A 16,463-nucleotide genomic window follows, 5' to 3' on the forward strand; every position below is an offset into this window, starting at 1 on the left:
TATCTGAAAAAGGACTTTTTGTTGTCCTTGATGCCTGAAGCTAGTTGGAGTTCAGTTGCAGCCTTGGCTTTCCTGGCCTAGCAAGTAGCTCGGGGCTACTCTCTCTCAGGAGCTTCTGGGGCCCAGCCAATTGGTATCTGGGGACACTACCCCTTGTGCCAGCTGAACTGCTGCAGCAGTATCCCAAATCCATTTTTAAAAATACCCCAAAATCTGTGTTCTTCCACAATTAGAACAAAAGACCACTCTACACACACACACACAAACACACACACACACACGCACACACAGAGAGACAGACAGGGCTTGATCATTTGGGCAACGGTTTATTGGTATATTTAACAATGGTAAAGCAATTTGGAAGCCTACCAGCGTCTCTATCATTATAATAAAATTAATTCTAAATATCTATATGTGTGAATGTGTGCTTTTGGCTTTCTTCGCACATGATGGGTGTGTAATGGGGGGATGTGCAGGAAGGGGCTGGGAAGGGGTGTGGGAGAAGGCAGGTGGGTGTGTGGGTGGGTGTGAAGGGGACCGTGTGCCAAGCAGCACTGGGTCCTGCCTCCATGGGACCGAGCTGGCCTGGCAGTGTGAGTGGCCCCAGCGCTGGCAGGACCCGGCACGGCTCAGCACATGGTCCCTGCATGCCACGCTGAGTCCAGCCTCCGGCAACAGTGCTGCCTGCCCCACTGTGCAGGTGGGGAGGTGGCGCATGGCAGGACTTGGACCAGCGTCAGATGACTCACTAATCCGGCTTTGCACTGGAGTGGGTCGCATGGCTTCTGTGCAAAGGCACAGTAGCTGCATGACACAGGCCAGATTGGGAGCATTTTCCAATGAGTCCCACTGGCCCAATCTGACCCAGGCAGCTAGTGTGCCTTTGCACAGGAGCTGTGCAACCCGCTCTGGTGCAAAGTCAGATTAGCAAGTTGTATGGCGCTGGGCTGGGCCGGGTCCTGCCGCACGCCACCAGCTCTGGCCACCTGCCGCCCCCTCGCAACCCCTCACCACCCCACGACCCTGCCACATGCCTGCCCCCCCACCTGGCCCCTGTGGCAGCAGGCAGCGTGGCTGTGGCTCTGCTGCAAGCATAGGCAGGCAGTGTGACCCAGACTCCTACATGCTGAATGGACCTGGCCCGGCCTGGCCCAGCCCATCCAAGGCCGTGTACTAGCGGGCCAGGCCGGATCCATTCAGCATGTAGGAGCCCAGGTCACGCAGCAAAGCGACACTGCCCACTGTGCCTGCAGCAGAGCCACAGTCATGCTGCCTGCTGCCACTGGTGCCACAGGGGCTGGGTGGAGGGGGGCAGGTGTTTGGCAGCCCCTGCTCGAGCCCCTCCATGTCCTCCACTCGGACATGCCCCCCGCACTGCACCTCATCCCCTTCTACTCCCCAAAGCCCCCAAGAACCCTGTCCACTCCCAAACCCCCCTAACATCCCTCTGCCACCCCTCACACACTCACACCCTCCCACCCCCATTTCCTAACTTACCTTGGACAGTGCTGGGGAGCAGCAGGAGTACCACAGAGATACTCTTGCCAAAACCAGAGCTTCTCTTCTGGAGGACTGACTCCTGTGTTTGCTCCAGGCATGGTCTAGGACTGTGCCTTGCCCCGCTGTTCTGCAGAATGTTTTTTTTTGACCCCTGGATATCTAGGGGGGTTAATTTTGTTCCTGCGCCGCAAATTTGCAGCGTGGGGGACATTTTTCTGTTCCCGCACATGCCTGTTGCAGTGTCTCAAAGGGGTTTGAGATGCTGCAAGAGGCACATGTGTGCTCGTCTGGACGCACCCATAATGTTTGTTTGCTGCATACAATGCTTAACTATCATAACAGTATTCAATAGTTCTATCTAAACATTCAGTATTTCCACCAAAAATATATTACTCACTGTTTGAGCTGGCTTTATTATTTGCTAAGACATAGAATGTACTAAGTCATGTACAGAACACAAAGGATGAGTTCTTACCTAAATAAATAACCAATTTATACCAGTTAAAGATCACGTCCAGAGTATGCAAGGTCCCTACCCTGATTCTAATCTCTGGGTCCAGAACTGTACTGTGTGAGTAACTTCTCTTGTCTCATTAACATCCATGGGACTACTGTTATGAGTGAAGTACACTTATATATGTTTATAGCATCAGGTCCCAAAAGCTTTTTACAAAATTTAATTTTACACCTTTACATATTATTAAAACTTTAGAATTTTTCTGCGTGCATGTCTATTCGTGAGAAGCAGAAGCAATAAAAAGCATCTGAATACATATTTTTCCACCTGAAGCAATATAGGGCCAGTAGCATGGGTTAGAACAACACATTCAGTTTTTAGAAGGCAGTGATTTATTCCAACAAATACAGTGATTTTGATAATATCCAAGCTAACCTCTATAGCTGGGACAGAATTATTATTCTGCTGGCTGATCTCTTCTATTACTTACATTGTCTTGTCTGGTGTCATCTTTAAAATTCACTTTGACCCTTTCCCACAAAAGCTGCCACCTTTCTGGGTTTTGATTTAATTTATTCTCCAATCTTTCAATTTCCTGAAATCAATAAAATAGGTTTTTTTTCTCAGGATAAACATTTTGAACTGGTTGCATCTTAAACAGTCAAAATTCATCATCACTTGCTATACTGGAAATATGGTAATACAAGACTTGGATATATTTTATGAAAGTATTTACACAGAGCAGCTCCAATACTGTGACATCAATATTAAACATTGCCAACATTAACATTTACCTTGGTTTTCAAAAGGTGATATCAAATCTTAATAAAAGAAGGAAATGAACAGAAAGGCTTATTCAATGTGGATGTTAAACTAACAACATGTTCTTGTGGTGAAACTTGTGATATGACCTTTCTTGATAGTTTCTAGTGAGGAATATTTCCTGTTAATAAATAAAAAATAACTCACCTAGCTTATATTTACTTGGGAAGCAGCCTAAATATAATATATAGTAATATGTACTCTATATCTAACTTTCTGTCTTTGGTACTCTGTTTTTCTGCATATTTATTACCAGCAGCAGATGTCACTATCATGAAAATCTGATTCCTAGTTCAGCCATATGAGCATATTGTCCTTATATGTCCTTTCAAATTCCAGGCTAGTCGGCTGAGTGATTCTAGGGATAGCTAAGATGATCCTGTATGGGTTAAGTAGTCTAACAAAAGCTTAAGCAAATCAGATTAACTGGGCCATCTCAAGTATTCATCTCCTTGCTTTATTTTTTGTATCTTCTTCCCTATTAGTAGTAATGAGATAATCATACCTCCCAAGGATCACAACCTTGACCTAGTGGAGAGGTTTGTGGGCTATCAGTGACCTCAAGGGCGATGCTGTTTAATGTTTCGTAGTCCAGGTAGAGTTACCCATTGAGGCAAAGTCGAGAATAAAGTTTCCAGACTAATACTGATCCAAAAACAAAACTAAAAGTTCTCAACAGTTGAGCCGGCAGATGAAGAAGCAATACTTCACAATGGCAGATGAAGGCTCCAGCATATCAGAAACCTCCAATTCTCTAGGTTTTCCTTGCCATGGGTTAAGGTTTCCTTCCCCATAAGAATTGTGTGGTTGCTGATGTGCAACAGCATCCCCACATTAAAAGATGGTATGCACAGATGTCTTCCTTAACTAGTGTCCTCGTATTAAGGGACTGCCACCCCCAGCAGTAATGATGGGCAAATGATTATGTTGAAATGAATGGGTCATGTGCATAAAATGGTGTCTGCAGTCTGCCAGTTACCTTTTAGAATTCATTTTTGTTGAAAACCCATTTTGAGGGTTCCACTTTGATGCTTATTTAGTTTGGCTTTTCAGACCCTGCTCCTGGGTTATATCTCTTGGGAACAGAAAATAATTTTACAAAGACATTATTTCTACTGCTTCTGTGTTCATTGACTGACTATTCCTTTATCTTTACTCATTTAGGCTATATGACTTTGTTGCAGAGTTAAATTGAGTGAACCCGGGTCTGAATTTGCCTAATTAGCTGTGAGCAGCCATACTGCAAATCCATACTTGAGTTATTGTATCTTTACTGGTATTTGAATCACTCATATAAAACCCTAAGATCTCTAAGTTCACACCACATAGCTCTTAGCAGTAAAGTTGAACCACTCCATGATTCTTTGTCAATAAATTGTGGAAGAACTTGTCTGCCCTTCTGGATACACAGGGAGAATCACATGAAGGCATCAGAGGACTATCAGAACTCCAGTTGAGCATTCATCCTGACTGTTTCAGTTTATACCTCAGACTAAGCCAGCTAGTTCAGATATAGTGCTGTGTGAGTGAATGGGTTGGGACTCTTTGAATGTCCATAACTTTGGAATTGTCTGAATGCATTCTTCTTGATTGGGTAGGAATCTGTATTTCAGATGCATTACAAGGTAGCTCTGCACTCTAGGCAGCACTGGCTACTGCACTGCTGATAACAGTGATGTCTATTTTTATGCGCACCCACCCCCCAATTACACTACTGCTGCATTTTGAAACATCCCACCACAACGTGGGTGAAAGTGGTTACACAAAGAAAGCAGGAGCCTCCAAGTTACTGACAAGAGTGATTTTGATTTTTCTGCCTCTTGTGAATTTTATGGAAAAAATTCTTTTATTTAATTAATCTCTGAAAGAAACACAGAGAGAGAGGAATAATAGGTTTCCTAATCCAAGGTACATATTTGCCTATCTTCTTTCTCTATAGATGGATGGACAGAGGCAGTTTTCCTATAATCACAGTGGCTGTGTCTACACAAGATGCTGACTGTGCAGTTGTTATTGTGCAGTCATTTAGTACTTGCCTACACCGGTACTAAATAATTGTGTCGTACCCAGAGTTACTGCGCAGTAGCATCCCCAAATGATTTTTGGTGATGCTGACTGTGCAGTAGATCTCATAACTACCGCGCAGTAGAGCTGCATCATGCTTCATGCCACACGATGCTACCGCACAGTAATAACGAGCTGCTGTGCAGTCAGTGTCTTGTGTTGACATGGCCAGTGTCAAAAAAAGTCAGTTGTGAGGCTTGAGGGAGAGTAAAAAGCCTTTAAGTACCCTATTTCTCATTTTCCCTGTTGGAGGCCTTCAGCTGTCATATATTTGAAGTACTCCAAACTCCACATGTCGAATTCAGAGCACTTCAGGCCACAGACAGACATGCAGCCCCCCACCCTGTAAATGGAGCACTCCAAAATAGCTATGACAGTACACAGAGGAATGCTCTCCAGCCAGGAGGTGCATCGGGGGGAGCAGGGCAGACGGCCAATGAGTGTTCTGTGTGCTCAGCTTCCAGGTTGCAGAGGTTGAGAGGCATGCAAGAAATCATTTTCTCCAGGCCCAGGGCTGAAAAGAATCATTCCTTGCACAACTCAGTCTCCAGAGAGATTGCTGAGGCTGACCAAGCACTGCCACCAGAACCAGGAGACTGGAGGTCCTGCACTCCCTGACAGAACTGGGAGATTGGAGGCAGAGGCATGTAGAGATTCCAGCTCTCCCCATGGGTGGCCAAGTACACAGAAGAATGCGCCCTGTTGTGTTGTGTACCCTGCTGTGTCCTGTTGGGGGGGGGGAGGGCAAAGTGAGGCACCGTGGGATGCCAGAGGACCAAACAACTCCCTGACACACTCTGTAGAGCATACAGGCAAAACTGGAATTATTTAAAATGAAATGCTTCAAAATGGCGGTTGTTTCATCAAGGATTACTTTTGGAGCACTTCAGCCGTTTTTGGAGTACTTTATAGGATGTACGTGGCTGCGTAAGGGTCAGCCTATATTTCCCTACAGCACAACGTGGGGATTGCAAAGTGAATGCCTTTTGCTCCCTGCTCAGCTGGAGCAGTAGAATCCAGCCCGAGTGACACCCTGTCTCTGGGGGTTGGGGGGGGAGGGAGGGGGATAGAGGCACAGTGGGAGAAAGCACCCTGAGATGCTGAAGGATTATGCTGTGGTTTTTCTCAAAACGAAATGAGTACAGACATTTTATCTCCCAGGGAACAATTTAACTGGGGTTGTTCCCAGGTTATTTTTCTCACGGAGTGGCCATTTTTGGTCTGAGAGAAAAAATCCTGAATATCTATACACTTGTGGATTCTACTGGGAGATCAGCAATTCTCCCAGGAGAAACCAAATGTCTGTATGTGGCCTGGGAAAGCAAATGCCCATACATTTTCTCATCTAAGAGAAACCACAGCACAGTCATCCAGTATCCCAAGTTGCTTTGCTCCTGGTCCCCCTCTCCTCCTGAGGGAGAATGCACATCACTGACCGGACTCTACTGCTCAAGTTGCAGCAAGGGAAGTTTAGGTTAGATATTAGAAATAATTTTCTCACTAGGTGGGTAGTAAAACCCTGGAACAGGTTACCCAGAAAAGTGGTGGAAGCTCCATCCTTGATTTTCAAACCTTGGCTAGACAAAGCTTTGGCTGGGATGATGTGGTTGGTCCTTGTGGTGGCAAGATGCCATCACAGGCTCCCAAAGAGGGGAGGGTACTCCCCGTGGGCCCCAAAACCTGGGAAAAGACCCCCCAGTGGGGATAACTTACCTCCTGCTGGGCAGCCAGAGCAGGAGCTGGGACAGCGGCCACCGGTGTGTGAGCCGGCGTTATGCTGGCTGTTTAATCAGCTGTTTCCTGTGTGGGGAACAGCCGGACCAATCGTGGCAGCCATACCGGCCGCCGTGGGAAAGTTTAAAAGCCCTGCCAGAACGAGGGCAGAGGGAAAGCCAGACAGACAGCACGCTGGTGGGCAGCATGCTAGATGTGCTGAGGCTTTGGAGAGGGAGAGGAGCAGCACAACCTGCAAGGCACTCACAGGCAGCACAGGTGAAACCTTTGAGCCCCCTGTAGGTGACAGAGCAGGGGAAGCCCTCCAGCTCCCTGCTGAAGGAAAACTGAAGGAAGCATTTAAGCTCCCTGCAGGCAGCAGGGCAGAGGAGGCATTTGAGCCCACTGGAGGAGGCTGAAATAAAGGAGGCAGGTCCACAGTCCTCTCCTCCTTAGAATATTTCTTTTGAAGAAAATAACCAAAAAGGGAAAACCAAAGAGATTAGAGAAAGGCAGGCCATGCTCTGAGGCCGGAGGGATGAGAGTCAACTGAGTCCCTCAGACGTGGGACCCCATTCGAAGCAAGCTACAGGAAACCCCCGCAGGGCCACAATCAGCATTATACTGACACCCATCTGGTTGGCGAGTGGACGGGGTATAGGGGAGGCGGATCCCCGTGGAACACTGTGCCAAGCAATCATAAGTACCGCTGTTTGTTGGGAGGCCCCCCCAGGAAGATCTCCACTGAACCCCCTCTCTTGATAGTTTAACATCAAAGTCATGGCAGGCAAGTTGAGGGGAGGGGCTATGCACCCGACCAGCCGTGCAATATGCAAGGCCCCAGAGATCACAGTCCTGCTTTGAGCAGGGGGTTGGACGAGATGACCTCGTGAGGTCTCTTCCAATCCTACCTTCCTATGATTCTATTATTTTATCATGTAACTTCACCCAGGAGCGCACAGAGCTTGCTGGTATGTGTGCAGAAGAGTCCCCTAGGTGCTCAGAGTCAGCACTATGAGCACTCTGCTTTTCAGGGGCACAGCATTCCAATGTCTGTTCAGGAGTTTCTGCGTAGGTTATACACCAGCAATATACTTCAAATATTACATCTGTCCAGGGCCTGATTCAGAGAGCTGTTGTTCTTCCAGGAAGTTCTCCTTCTGAGGAGCAGCAACTTCCTTTGGAATCAATTTTCTTTCTTAGCTGTTGTTTCAGGAACCCTGCTTTTTATAAACATTTTAGAAGATTTAACAGATGGATAAAGCAGCTCATTTTTCTCTTCTGTCTTTGGGCAGGAGTGGCTTGAGAAACAAAAATGTATCTTTTAAAGTTCATTTTATTACCTGAGACTTGTAAAAAAATGAGGCTTATAATTGGTTGCCTTAGCAGGACAGAACCCAATTCAGCAGTCTGAACTTAGTGAATATACTACACAGACTGTGTGTTCCTACAACCCAGTATGATGATTTGTGGGAATCTAAGTCATCATAAATACCTGGTTGATGGTGGATCATTAAATGCCCAGTTTCAGAACCACAAGATTTACTGCTGTGAAATTATAGCTTCTGCTCCTACTACAGAAGCATAGCATACTAGCAAAGGAAGTCTGAATTAAAAATATACCAAACCAGTGGACTACTGCATTTCAGTTTTGCTAGAGCATTACTTTCTTTTTCAATCCCCAAATATTTTACATTTTTGTTTAAGAACAAAAACAATTGAGCTTATTATTATAGATAAACCTGGAATCAATCTTCCCTAGTAGTTTGACATAGTTAAACATGATCTTTGCTTGAAGAGGCTTTAGGTACAGACATATTTTCAATGGGTTTTTGAGAGAGATGTATTCCTCCTATATCAGTGCAACTCCTAAATGAACAAAATGTTCCGAGCAATTGTACACTTTTCTTTCTCAACTTAGTTCCATATTTTTATAACCTTCTCACAAACTCTTCACAGTTACTCAAATGTTCTTCTGTATTTCTACCTTTTATTAGTGTAATCTAAATAGCAGATGACATTTTAACTTTAGAAAACCTGACTCACTATTCACTGGAATACAACAGGGGGAACTAGCTACACAATGTGACAGTTTCTTAGATCTGTGGATTTGGAAAGTTTGGCATATACTCCATACACAAGTGCAGAAAGTTCACTATGCTGCATTCCTTCAGTATGTACAGCTGGCCTTTCAAAAACCAAGGGTGAAAGCTCTCTGTCTTCTGTTTAAGATACCTTCATATGACCTCTGCTAATTGCCTATTTGTTAGACGCCTTTCCCTGATTTTGTGAAATTCCTTCCACCCTCTGCAGAGAAGAGAAGAGGGAAACTTCATAAGTAAAACTTTTATCTTTTGTTAGGCAGTATTTGTTTGCTCAACCACATTGCCAAAGAATGCTCCAAAAAGGAACCCAGGAAGGTTCTTGAATAAAGCTTGGTGAAGGCTAGTCATTTCCCCAGGGGGTGCTTTTTTCAGAAAGCTAGAAAACACACTATGAACTATGCACAGACAAGTTACTTAGGTGTTATGCTATCACTGACATCAATAGGAATTAGGGGTGCCTGTACCCGAGGGATGCCTACTCTGATGTGTTCTAGTTAGAACCTCTCAGAGCAGACTGCTGGAGCATTCTAATGTGTATTCAGTGTCCTTGAGTTTCAAAATGGTGGTGGGGGCATTTTAACTAAAGCTAGACAAACGAGCTTCAGTTAAAGTGCCCCCACTGCCGTTTTGAAGCACAGGATGCTGAACACATGAGATGCAATGATCGTTTTAATTAGCTGCTCTAATTAAAATGCACCCTCCCCCCCAAACACGTTTATAGATGCCCTAGGTGCCTAAATACTTTGAGGAACTGGGCTGGAGACACCTATACTACATCTGCTTTAAATTACACGGTGAATAGGAAAAGAAAGATAAATCCAGGGTTAGCCCCAAATAAAATGACATACCTTGTGAAATATGCAGCTACAATGCTGAATACCCTGGGGAAAGACTGTCAGAAAATCTATAAGGCAAGTTATTTTATTATTTTAAAAGGACACTGAAAGAATATAAAAGGTCTAGCTTTAGAGAATAAAAAGTTACCTCCATTTTAATTGCCTGATTATTGACTGCTGTCAAAAACTATTTACAGAACTGCATTAATCCAGAATAATATAACCTTTTGTAAGATGTTTGATTAACTTTCTGAACCCAACATCTCTTCTCAAGCCAAACGAACTACTGTTACCAAATATGTGCTTTTACAGTCAGTGTGATCTTCTTACAGTACACCTACAGGGCAATAAGTAAAATAAAAAACTGGATATGAATTTGATGAGTGTAATAAAAGCAGTGTCCTCTACTAACAACTGCTCTTGCATTTAATTGATTAGCATATATACTTACATTTAAGAGGCTGGTGATTGCATCAGGCTGTACTTTGCTAACATCATCATAGCATGGCCATACTATTTTCCTCTTACTCTGGGAAACAGAACCATCCATTTGGTCACCTTCCTCCAAAGCATTGCTTTTTGAAGTAACCATGGTCCAGTCATAGGAAGGTCCCATAGCCAAGGTCTCTTCAACATAATAATCCCATTTTCTCAGGCTGGACATATTTATATTTGGTTTTAAAGCCTATTTGAAAGATGTTTACAAAGATCATAATATTACATGGAGGTCTTCAGTTTCTGTTCTTTAACATTTATAGTCTGTCTGTACTTCTAATAGATTCTAGTTTGGATTATTTTAGACAGCAGCATCTGTTGGGCCTGTACCTATGCCTTACTTGTCTTCATATCTTCTACATAAATAGTAGGGCTGTGTGAAGCTTTGGTCGCTGATTCAATTCGGCAGAGATTCGGCCCAATTCGGTGGCCAAATCTCCAAATCTGAATTGAATCAGGATATCCTATAATCCCTCCAAATTGATTCAGAGCGATTCGGAAAGATTCAATGATTCAGACATAGACACAGCTTTAAATGTTTTTTCTACATACCTCAAGGTACCAGGTGGCTTGTGACTGCTGAGATGGTGGGGCAGATAAAGTGGATGGAGCGCTTCTGGTCCACTTCTGAGTCTGCCAGGGTGTGCCCTGGGGGGCTCCCCCACACCACCTCGGCTCAGCGATTAGTGCCTCCTGAGTCTGGGGGGGGCACTCAGGGTCCCCTTGCGGCCAATTGTCAAGCTGGGAGGTTGCGGGGGGGAGGCCCCCCACATACTTGGCAATGGACCTGGAAGTGGACTGGAAGTCCTTCTGGTCTTCTTCCAGGTTTGCTGCTGAGTACGCAGGGTTCCCCCCCGACCCATGCTCCTGTGGGATGCTCCACCCACCCCACCATCTCAGCGTTCATGAGCTGCGCCTAGTACCTTGAGATATGTAGAAAAAACATTTAAAGCTGTGTTTATGTCTGAATTGCTGGTTCTCCAAATCAGCATAGAATCTTCAGATTCGGATTTGGCTGAATTGAATCAGGCACAATAATCCACATCAACGAATTGAATCACTGTCCCTGATTCGGGCTGAATCTGAATCAAATATAGCCCGTTTCGCACACCCCTAAAAAATAGCAAGACCATCCCAACTGTTTCTTAATGCAGAATCCAGGCGCTACAGGAGTCTGCAGTAGCAGAGAAGGAAGGGAGGTTTCACAAATACAGATGGACAACGTATTTCAAAGGTAAATGAGCTGTAGGCCACACATGCATTGTAGGCCATGTGCAGTATGTGCTATGAGTAACAGGCTGTGTCATGACCTGACCTAAGTTTGAGCTAACATAAATTAAGCATGCATTATAAACAGTGATAATATGTATTAATATAATAAAGGCAGTGGAAAAGAACTGGCACAGCTCCAAAGGATAACCAAATATGGAAAAACGCTGTGTTAACTCTGTAAAATGGAAAAGGATTGATGTAGCTGCAAAAGCATAATCAAATATGGAAAACTCTATGTTAAGTATATAATTGTGGTTAAAATATATGGCCAGGTACAGACATTCAAAAAGCCCTGGGCGGAACTGATTTAAGTTATGCAGTTTTCTGTAAGTGGCATAATTTAGATCAGTAGCGAACAGAACACACATTTGTCCTTTGGTTGGGTGTGGGGGGGCAAATCATAGACTAGGTTCTGCCATTTTTAAACCAGTCTGTGTGTACCAAACTTCTGTTCTGTTATGGGTATAGACTGGTTTTGTGTGTTGAACCTCTGTTGCATTACAGTTATAGACCAGTATTTGACCCCTTATACTGGTAAAAGCATGTCTGTACCTGGCTTATGACTTCAGACTTCTCTGAAGCTCGGCAAAAAAGGAGGCACCGAATCAGCAAAAGTTCCCAAGAGAACAGAGAAGCCTGGCCAGTGGACCTGTTTTCCCCTTGAATCCAAGACTATGTAAATACTATCTTTACAAATACAAACAAATCTTTGCTATTGTGTATCCTAATAAAGTTTTTGAGTTGTGACTGGAATAGTCTCACTGGTCATCAGTCTCACTCTCAGTCCCAGTTAAAGTTTAGAGTAACAGAGCCTTTCTTTGTCTTATAGTGTCTGTTCATTTCACTGTTTGTGACTCATAAGCAGTGGATTTGATCAGCATGTTTGTGCTAAGAGGCTACTTAAACAATGCTTGTAGGGTAGGTAGTCCAACAGAAAATTGGCATTTGATCTTGATTCTTCTACTGTGGAGTAGGGCTAAGCAAATGTAGGTATGGAGCCCCATTAACTGCACCACATATCTCTTGTGTTCAAAAGAAGTGACAAGAATTGCATGAAGAGAGTGAACTGTCACCAGAGGTGTAGCAGTGCAGTTTCAAGCCCAGGACAGTTGTGCAGCCCAGGGCAGCGCCAGTTGCTACCATGCTGATTGCAGTTGGCAGGCTGACCTAGTTTCCCCATCCCATTGACGCTACTGGCTGTCACACTCAGTGGTGGGTCTAAATTGGCAATTTCATAGCACAGTTTTATGCATGTGGAAAGGCAACTGGAAGGTCTCTGTTGTTGATATGACTGGACTCCATCCCTCTATCAAACTACAAATCAATTTACATGATTTGTATACAATTCAGTAAATTAAGGCCTGAACAGAGATTGTCATGGTTTCAAATAAAATTTTAAGCAGACTTATTTTAATAAAGCAAAATGCACATTTTGTACATTATTTAAATGTAAACATCTTTAAAAAACAACAACAACAACAACAACAACAACAACAACTTAAACCCACTTTTTCTTTACCCCATATTTCTCAACTGAATGGCTATTTTGAAGCCTGGTACCAGGACAGTCTGATGATCAAAAGAAAGTTTATTAGTATGTAAAAAAGAAAGAATACACTATCAAAATATCTGATGTTAACCCTAATTACTGTCTGTCTGACTGCTAAGTATCTATCTATTTAGAGTGTAAGGGATAGAAGAGACCATAAAAAGTAAGTACTAAAAAGTAAGAAACTCCTAACTGCAAGCTCCCTGGACTATGGGAAAGAAATGGGTGACCCTCTTAGTCTCTCTTTTCTGTTCTCAAGTTTGCAACAGCAGAACATAGATGGAGAAGAACCTAAAGAAGAAATGGGGCTTGTCTATAATGCAGAGCCTCTCCTCCTAGCTGTGCTGGAATAGCTATTATTAAGCAGAGGGCCCTGGTGAACACATGGCACATGCTGGCAGGATTCTTTTCTCTGACTCCAGCTACATCACCTCCATATACAAAATACAGGGAACTGATAAAATCATTCTTCTGTCCACAGAGCTGCATCCATTCCAAGGGGTTGACAGCATACCCATGTGGGCTACGCGGCTCAGTACTTCTGACAAACCTACTCCTTTTAACGCACCTATAGCTATGCTGCCAAAACTCTGCTGTGTAGGCTAGGCAATAATTAAACTCTGGTTCTTAAAAGCACATTGCCTGCTTCTCTCTGTTACTACTACAAAGTCTTATAACACCTGGATGCCAAAATGATGAATGGAGGGAGGAGCAGGTGTGAACTCACCATTTCTAATACCATTGGACAAGAAGCATAGACACTCTAAATATGCAAATATGGCTCCAACGTATGTTGATAACTACAAGCATCTATTCAGTGCTGGACTGGATCCAGAGTTTTACAATGATGGTTAAATGTAGTGAAATAAACTGGTATAGTTCAATCTAATTGATATATTTCTATTTATAAAGTTAATTAACAAAGATTACAGTAGTTTACAGAGACCATTAAAAACATACAGGAAACAGAGTGCTCAGTTATTAATCTGTGTTTTGCTATGCAACCCCAATATTTTATTCAAAGCTTGAATTTAAAGATGGATAAATATAGTTCATGATAAAGTACTTTTTGCTTACAGAATACTTCTAAATAGGAGCAATATAGGTCAAAGTACAAATATTAACTAAAGAAAATTTAGTAAATATGCACAATCATATCAGGTAATGTAATATAAAATATAATACAATATGTCAAGGATTGGGATGTATCATATATAAATTTATATATACTTGAACCAATTTCCCCCAACTGCGATTTAGAGAATATCTTTTTATGGTCATGTGTAACTTTTAAGATTGCTCTTCTAATCATTACTTGTGTAATTAATCTTAAATTACCAAATTTAATCTTAAATCACCAAGACAGACATGAATGCATACATTTCTCAGGATCTGGCCCTTTACAAATAATGGATATAACTCCTAAATAACTAGCTAATATGAACCAATGAGACACTATGCTGATTTATTAAGCTGCCTTTAGGAAGGCTGTTTAGAATAATAAATAAGTGGTCCAGGCCATTTCAGGTACCCAAACAGATAATTATTCAGAGGTGAACACACAGACAAATACAAACTTTTATTCTCTTATGTCATACCTCTGTTTCAACAGGTGCATAGAGGTAATTGAAGAAAACAGGGTTCCTTTTGTGCATTTTTTCAATACATTCCCAAATACAGATTCCTTTTTTGGCATGTTTATCTCCTTTATCTTCAAACAATGTTCCTATCAAAAAAGAACAGTAGCAAAAAGAAGGACTTATAGTATGTAACGAACAGCACATTGGGAGGTTTTTCTTTTATTAAGTGTGTAAAAAATAAAAACATATTACCAAAATGCCCAATATTACAGAGGTCTTAGCTGACAAAACACCAAACTGATTAAAAAGTGTGTTGTATTACATGTTATTATTACGTTAAAATTTCTGGAAGTACCTTAGTACTGTTAGTGAGGTTAAAACTATATTAGATTTATTATTACAGTTCCACATATTAGTTACAATTCAATGTAATATATATTGCATGAAAATATTTGTGACTAAACAATAACTCATGACTACCTGTGCTGCTTTGCAACACTGTCCCCAAAGGTGTGAGCTGAGAAGAGGCACACAGTGGAAAGCAAAAAGTCTGAGTAAAATTGTGGTAAGCAGTAGTTTGTTACTCACTTCACTGGGCCATGTTTTCACCATGAGTGCAGTGACATATTTCACCATGAGTGCGGTGAAGGCATTAGCACCCTCTTGGGTAGTTCAGAACAGTGATAAAATGACTGAGTTAATGAAATACAAATCACCCTTTTTGTGCAGGAATGGCATAGATGGTCAGTGTTACACTCGTATTATTTTCATAGTTATTAAGAATTTCACAGAAAGCACAAAATTGATCAGGTTCCATGAAAAAAATCAAATTCACAATGAAAAAAATAAAATTCAGTTATTTCACTAGCATTTTACTTACTGCACATGTTCAGAGAAAAACCTGAGCTATGTGCTTGTCAATCAGGGTGAAGTTACACATAATACTTTGACCAAACTATGGACACTTAGGGCATTTTTACATGTGCTCTGGGAGGTGCAGGGGGGTGCTCTAATTAGTGAGCCACACTAATTAAAAGCACCCAAGCATCATGTGTATCAGCATCCCCCATGCTAAAAAATGGCAGTGGGGCACTTTGAACTAAAGGTCATTGAACGAGCTTTAGTTCAAAGTGCCCTGCCGCCATTTTTCAGCATGGGAACACTGATACACATGATGCTAGAGTCTGCTGGAGCGTGTTTATTTCTGTGACTTGCTAGATCTCCAGCATAGTGGAGCTGGCTCCCTGCATGTGTATAGGAGCCCTTAAAATGTAAGCATCTACAAGTCAAAGCTCATTAATTTGTGCTAAGTGCCCTCTGGGCATCTCAAAGTTACGCCATGTCAAGCAAGGGCCATGCTACTTAGATTGTGCTAGCATAACTTCAGTCTGCTTAATGTAGATAAAATGAGCTATTTGTAGTCCTCTGGCATCCCAGGATGCACTGCTTTCAGCCCCCCTCCACCTCCAGAGCAGGGACAGAGTCCAGGTGTCCTGGCTGCTAGCCACACCGCTGCATGCCAGCCCTCTAGAGCTATGCAGACAATAAATAGTATTAACCCTCAGCGTACAACTGCTCACAGCACTTCTGTGACTTTAGCACTACTTAACATTCCACAGATTTAGTATGGTCTAAGTACAATGTGTAACTTTATCCCTTATCCTATCAGTGTAACCAAGTTAGGGCTCTCATGGGGCAAAAGCTGAAAGGGGTCTTAGCTGGAACCAGTCAGCCTGCAAGAGACAGAGGAAGAAAGGAGGAAAAAACAAAGGTGTTCAATAGAAAGGGGTAAACAGACTCCCCTCTCCAACAACTCCAAGCATTTTCATAAATATCAGGATTCCTGCAATTCAAGATTTAAAAAATCTTTAATGAACAAGCAATTGGAGGAAAATGTGTTATGTGCACATTTTAGTGAAGGAAGCAAAGCCTGGCAATGGCAGTCATTCCTTCCCTCCTATTTACACTCTCCACCTTTTAACATAATTCAAGAGCCGTTGATTCAATACATTCCAGTATATTCCATGAAAATAAAAATGTATGTTAGGTTTTTCAGTTTCAAGTTTGCTG

General features: G+C 42.7%; 1 protein-coding gene across 4 annotated transcripts in view; it reads right to left on the reverse strand.

Annotated features, from left to right (window-relative positions):
• Positions 1-16,463, reverse strand: part of SBF2 (SET binding factor 2) — a 489,875-nt gene that overhangs the window by 12,941 nt on the left and 460,471 nt on the right. For all 4 annotated transcript variants that reach the window (XM_019551418.1, XM_019551417.1, XM_019551415.1 and 1 more), the window contains 3 exons: positions 14,412-14,539; positions 9,949-10,182; positions 2,448-2,552 (listed from right to left, as the gene is read on the reverse strand). In XM_019551418.1, the coding sequence (XP_019406963.1) occupies positions 2,448-2,552; positions 9,949-10,182; positions 14,412-14,539 (467 nt within the window). The remainder of the gene's footprint in view (positions 1-2,447; positions 2,553-9,948; positions 10,183-14,411; positions 14,540-16,463) is intronic.

This window comes from Crocodylus porosus, unplaced genomic scaffold (assembly GCF_001723895.1).
Source record: "Crocodylus porosus isolate Cpor-Errol unplaced genomic scaffold, CroPor_comp1, whole genome shotgun sequence".
NCBI lineage: Eukaryota > Metazoa > Chordata > Crocodylia > Crocodylidae > Crocodylus > Crocodylus porosus.